The sequence below is a fragment of the Pistacia vera genome, unplaced genomic scaffold (genome assembly GCF_008641045.1).
Source record: "Pistacia vera cultivar Batoury unplaced genomic scaffold, PisVer_v2 Contig76, whole genome shotgun sequence".
Taxonomy (NCBI): Eukaryota; Viridiplantae; Streptophyta; class Magnoliopsida; order Sapindales; family Anacardiaceae; genus Pistacia; species Pistacia vera.
Genome location: NW_022196623.1, coordinates 527,092 through 532,668, shown reverse-complemented (window position 1 = coordinate 532,668; position 5,577 = coordinate 527,092). Strand labels below are relative to the sequence as shown.

Below are 5,577 nucleotides of genomic sequence, written 5' to 3'. Positions count from 1 at the left end.
GCGTCTGAATGGTTGTTGGACTTACCTAAGCTCTGACCACTTACGTTGACAGAGCTCTGCGTCAGCCATACTTTTCCAGGCATAACAAAAGTAATTTATGAAAATGTTATAAAAAATAATTAATTTGTTTAAAAGCATATTATAGTTTTTGTTTTTTTTATTCATTCATACTAATCAAGTAATACACTAAGTTTGTAAATATACCGTCAAAGATACAATAAATCATTATTTTGTTTGTACAGGACATGGACGGACGAAAGTAAAATGAAAACACTTGAATGTATTTGTTATCCACTGATAAAATAAATGAATAATCTTGAATACGATAAAGCATTACCATTGTTCATTTCAGAGTTGTTCCAGTTGCTCTTGACAAACCTGGTATATAAAAAAAGTAAATTTAACGATCATTATTTGCAAATCCTATTACAGCATCTCCAAATGACTTTTTATATGATCCAAACTCTTTATTATAAAGAGTTTATCCATAAAAATAAAAGTTCAACTCTATCCTAATTTTAAATAATAAAATACAAGTTTCTATGCATTTTATTTATGATTTATCTAAATTTTACTCTCTCCTAAAATTTAAAGAGTCTATTGGATTTAAATAAAAAAATTGTTCTTTATATTTAAAAATCAATAAAGATGTTCTTTAAAATAAAGAGCAGGAGAGCATCTCCAAATAACTCTTTATATGACTTAAACTCTTTATTATAAAGAGTCTATCCATACAAACAAAAGTCAAATAGACTCTTTATTCTTTAAATATAAATTAAAGAGTGAGTTTGACTCTCCACATTTAGAGAGTCAAATTTCACTCGCTATCTTAATTTTAAATAATGAATTGTAAAGTTTCCATGTATTTTATTTATGATTTATCTCTTCTATTGAGTTTATTTCTTAAAAAAACATATTCTCTCTCCTAAAATTTAAAAAGTCTATTGGATTTGAATAAAAATTTTGTTCTTTATATTTAAAAATCAATAAAGATGATCTTTATTTATATGAAAGAAGCTATTTAAAATAAAGAGCACCATTAATTCCCTATGTATTACCTGTAAAAGGTGTTAAATCTTAGAGATTGGTAATAGGCAATATTCACAAGGTTAGATTTATTATGATGGCTTTTAGGAAGAAATCATATTTATGGATAAATGTTTTGGGAGAGTTGAGGTGGGCTTCGTTTTTATAGTTCTGAATTCGACTTGAAGAAGCTGAGACCCATGATTCTTAAGAGAATTGAAAATCGCGCCAAAGGACTATCCGGTTGGAGGCATGGTCCTTGTTGCAGTGGAAGTTCTTAATGCCAGAGCTTTAATGATTCAAGGCATCTCCACCTTTATGAAACTTGTTCCTGTTCAGGCTTGCAAGTAAGCTTAAGCCTATCTAACAAACACCTCTTGGTGTTATGTCATGCATTGCGATAATCTCAATGTTTTTAAGGATGTGGGACCATGATTGTTTTGTTTAAATATAAGAATATTATTGTCCAAAAATTTAATTAAACAAAAGTAAAATTGAAAGGATATATTAATGTAAATTTATTTTAAAATAGGGACATTATTATCAAAAAAATTTATTAATAAGAAATAGAATTGTAACAAAAAGAAGATTATTTTGGTAATCTTATATTACTTGATTACCTTGTTACTTGACAACCAAACAAAGTAATCAAATAATATAAGATGACATAACTCTAATAATCTTTCATTACCTTCAATCAAACGCTTCTTTTAGGTTTACACTATCTTTCGATTTTGCTTCTCTTTTATTTATTTATTTTTTACTTTTTACTTTTTGTTTTGGGTTTTGTTGTTTCGGCGTAATTTATATGTTTTTTATTCTAAAACACAATCTTATATAAATTTAATGAAATGGATTTGCATCAATTCTTGAATTTATTTATTTTTCTGTTTATGAACTCAAATGAACGAACTTTTCTCTGTTTTCAAATTTGCTCACTTTTAAATTAAACTCAGCTATCTTTAATTAGGTTAATTTAATTATGTACAACCCTGCTGAATCTATTGAAAATTGAACTCACAAAATGGGTCTCAGGATGATTTTGAGTTGGGTGACAGTCTTAGAGTTGAGCCACCTTTACCTTTAACATGGTCCAGTCAGTTCTTCAATTTAACTCCTAACATGTCCAATCAGTTCTTCAATTTAACTCCTACAATGGGTTGAATATATATATAATATACCGAGGTATCCGGGTCAACTTATGCATTTCTTAACTAATCTGGGTTCGTTAAATATTTTTTGTGATTAAATATCTGATTGTTTGTCGGCTTAGTTGGGATTATTTAGACTGTTGAGGGTAGACGTGGGTATCTGATTTGAAACTGTGTACTAGTGTTGTATAATTTGTGACATATTGAATGCGTGATTTTATTTCGGCTTATTTGGGATTATTAGACAGTTGTTTGTAGGCTGTCAATTTTAAACCAGCATTTAAATGAAACAAAAATTTCTATTTTCTCAAAGATTGAAGAGTATGGCATGCAACATTTCAATCAAACCTACTAAAGTATATAATCACCATTAAAAATTTTAGAAAACAAATGATGCCACTGAAACATTTAGGTCTAAACATGCACTGTAAAAGGACTGCAGTATCCACTAATTAAGTTAAACACAGTGAGGCAAGTAGGTCTTAGACAAGCTCCATAAAAGAAAATTAATCTTTACATGATAAAGATCTAGCTAGCATGCTTTGAGTAAAACCTTTGATAAACCAGCATTTAAATGAAACAAAATTATAAGAAAAGAAGATAACAAAATTAAACCAAAGAAGATTCATATCTATTAAAAGATGATCTAGGATTACCATTTACTAAGAGTTTAAATATAAAAAATATGTCAAATATGCTTACATGCAGCTTGTAAAAACAAATCATGTCTTTTGTAGCTTCCCTTCTTCACAAAACCCATGGATGAAGATTGAATATGTCACAACATCTGGCAGGCCTTTTTGAGGCAATTTGTGAAATATATCCAAAGCAATTTCAATCATTCCATTTTTACACAACCCATCAATGAGGCTGTCAATTTTAAACTTGTAGTTCTCCGAGTAAAAAACAATTTTGCTACTTCCAGAACACTGCCATTCTTGCATATCCCATCAACCAAAATCATTTCCTTGCAAAGACTCATAGCATTCTCTGATTCCCAAACCTCTTTGGATCATCAATTCCAACAACCAATCAGCTTCCTCTATCTTCCCCTCCTTGCAAAACCCACTTATCATTGTATTATACGTCAGTAAATTAGGCTGCAAACCTTGATCTGCCATCTCAACAAACAAGCCTTTAGCCTCCTCCAAATTTCCCACAAAACACCAACCATAAATTAGAGAGTTAAAAACAACTACATCTGGCTTAATTCTCTTCCCCTTCATTTCCAAAAACAATTCTTTTGCCTTATCAACCAACCCATCTTTGCAAAGACCATCTATAATACTACCATAAGAAACAATATCAGGCTTACAGATAACACCCCCTTCACCATTACCAGCAACCATTTCTTCATGCAATCTAAGCGCAACACTAGTGTTCCCTGTCTGACACAACCCCTTAATCAATGTCCAATATGTAATCGCGTTAGGCCTGACCCCAAACACAGCCATTTTCTTGAACAACTCCATAGCCTCCAAACTCCTTTTCTCTAAACACAAAACTTTAATCAAAGAAGTGAAAGTCACAACATCTGGTCTTAAACCCCGCCTCAAAATCAGCCCAAAAACAACAAAACCATAAGGCTTACAACCCTTACTCTCCATAGAGATTAGCAGCTCCTTTGCATCATTAAATCTATGCAGCAAGCAATAACCATCCATCAAAGTGTTATAAGTAACTATGTTTGGTTGCAAACCTCTTTGAATCATTAATTCTAAAAATCCATTAGCTTCCTCCATCTTCCCCTCCTTGCAAAGCCCACTTATCATTATATTATACGTCACCACGTTAGGCTGAAAACCTCTTTGAATCATTAATTCCAAATACCCATTAGCTTCTTCCATCTTCCCCTCCTTGCAAAGCCCACTTATCATTGTATTATAAGTCATCACATCAGGCTGCAAACCTCTTTGAATCATCAATTCTAACAATCCATTAGCTTCCTCCATCTTCCCCTCCCTGCAAAGCCCATTTATCATTGTACTAAACGTCACCACATCAGGCTGCAAGCCTCTTTGAATCATCAATTCTAACAATCCATTAGCTTCCTCCATCTTCCCCTCCCTGCAAAGCCCATTTATCATTGTACTAAACGTCACCACATCAGGTTGCAAGCCTCTTTGAATCATCAATTCTAACAATCCATTAGCTTCCTCCATCTTCCCCTCCCTGCAAAGCCCATTTATCATTGTATTAAACGTCAGCACATTAGGCTGCAAACCTTGATCCACCATCTTTTCGTGTATCCTAAGCGCAATACTCGTTTTCCCTGTTCGACATAAACCGTTAATCAAAGTCCCATACGTTATCACGTTAGGCCTAACCCCAAACACAGCCATTTTCATGAACAACTCCACAGCCTCCATACTCCTATTCTCTAAACACAAACCTTTAATCAAAGAAGTCAAAGTCACAGCATTTGGGTTAAAACCCCGCTTCAAAATCCTCCCAAAAACAACAAAACCATCACAAACTCGACCCACATTACAAAAGCAATTGATCAAAATATTCAAAGTATAAAGATCGGGCAACAACCCCATCGAACCCACTCGCTTGTAAAGCAAAATAACATCTTCATAAAACTTTTTCTTAGCCAGTGCTCCAAGCAACTGGTTGAAAGATGAAATTGATGGTTTTGGTTGCAAATGAATCATGTATTCAAAGAAATATCGTGCTTCATCAAGAGTGACATTACCTTCTTTACAATCATTTTGGAGGAATTTCTCAAGCTGGGTTACTTTAAGTACTAAATCTTGTGGTATGGTTGTAGTTACTTTACCTGGTTTTGTGAATGAAGAAGGAGAAGAAGAAAAACGACGAATCAAGCTTTTGAGCACCATTTCAGTAGCGCCGTTTGTGCCTTGTGGATTATCTGGGGTTCAAACAAACTTCAAACTGGCTTAGTCTTTTTAAGGTAGGGTTTCATCTTTCATCTTTCCTCTTTATATATTTTTTATCTTAATTAAAATTGAAAATAGGTCGGGGCTTAATAGAAAATTCAAAATGAGCGTCAGAGCTTAATTCCTCTCTTTTTCATTTGTTTAAATTGGGAGAACGGCCCGTTCCCACCCACGTTATGTTTTGTTAATGAAGTCAATTACCAAAATACCCCTCTTTAAATATGAAATTATTAACATACCCTTAACTATATATCAAATTTGTCCCTCCAATTTTTTATTAAAAATAATGTTTTAAATCAATGAAAATCCATTAGATTTTTTAAATTACTAGTTTATCCTTATAGTTGCTACAATTAAACTGACATTTATATTTAAATTTTGTCAATTCAAACCCAAATAAAATAATATATTAATAAGAAATTTTGTCAATTCAAACCCAATGAAAACAGGGAATTCAATACAAAGAAAACAACTTTTCCAGTTCCTCATTCATTTCT

The 5,577-nt window shown here is 32.3% G+C and overlaps 1 protein-coding gene across 1 annotated transcript; it reads right to left on the bottom strand.

Annotated features, from left to right (window-relative positions):
* Positions 1-2,899: 2,899 nt before the first annotated feature.
* Positions 2,900-5,020, bottom strand: LOC116116028 (putative pentatricopeptide repeat-containing protein At1g12700, mitochondrial). The gene is made up of 4 exons (XM_031402129.1): positions 4,388-5,020; positions 4,008-4,078; positions 3,286-3,815; positions 2,900-3,114 (listed from the first exon to the last, which is right to left on the bottom strand). The coding sequence occupies exons 1-4, from the start codon at positions 5,018-5,020 to the stop codon at positions 2,900-2,902; spliced, it is 1,449 nt and encodes a 482-aa protein (XP_031257989.1).
* Positions 5,021-5,577: the final 557 nt, after the last annotated feature.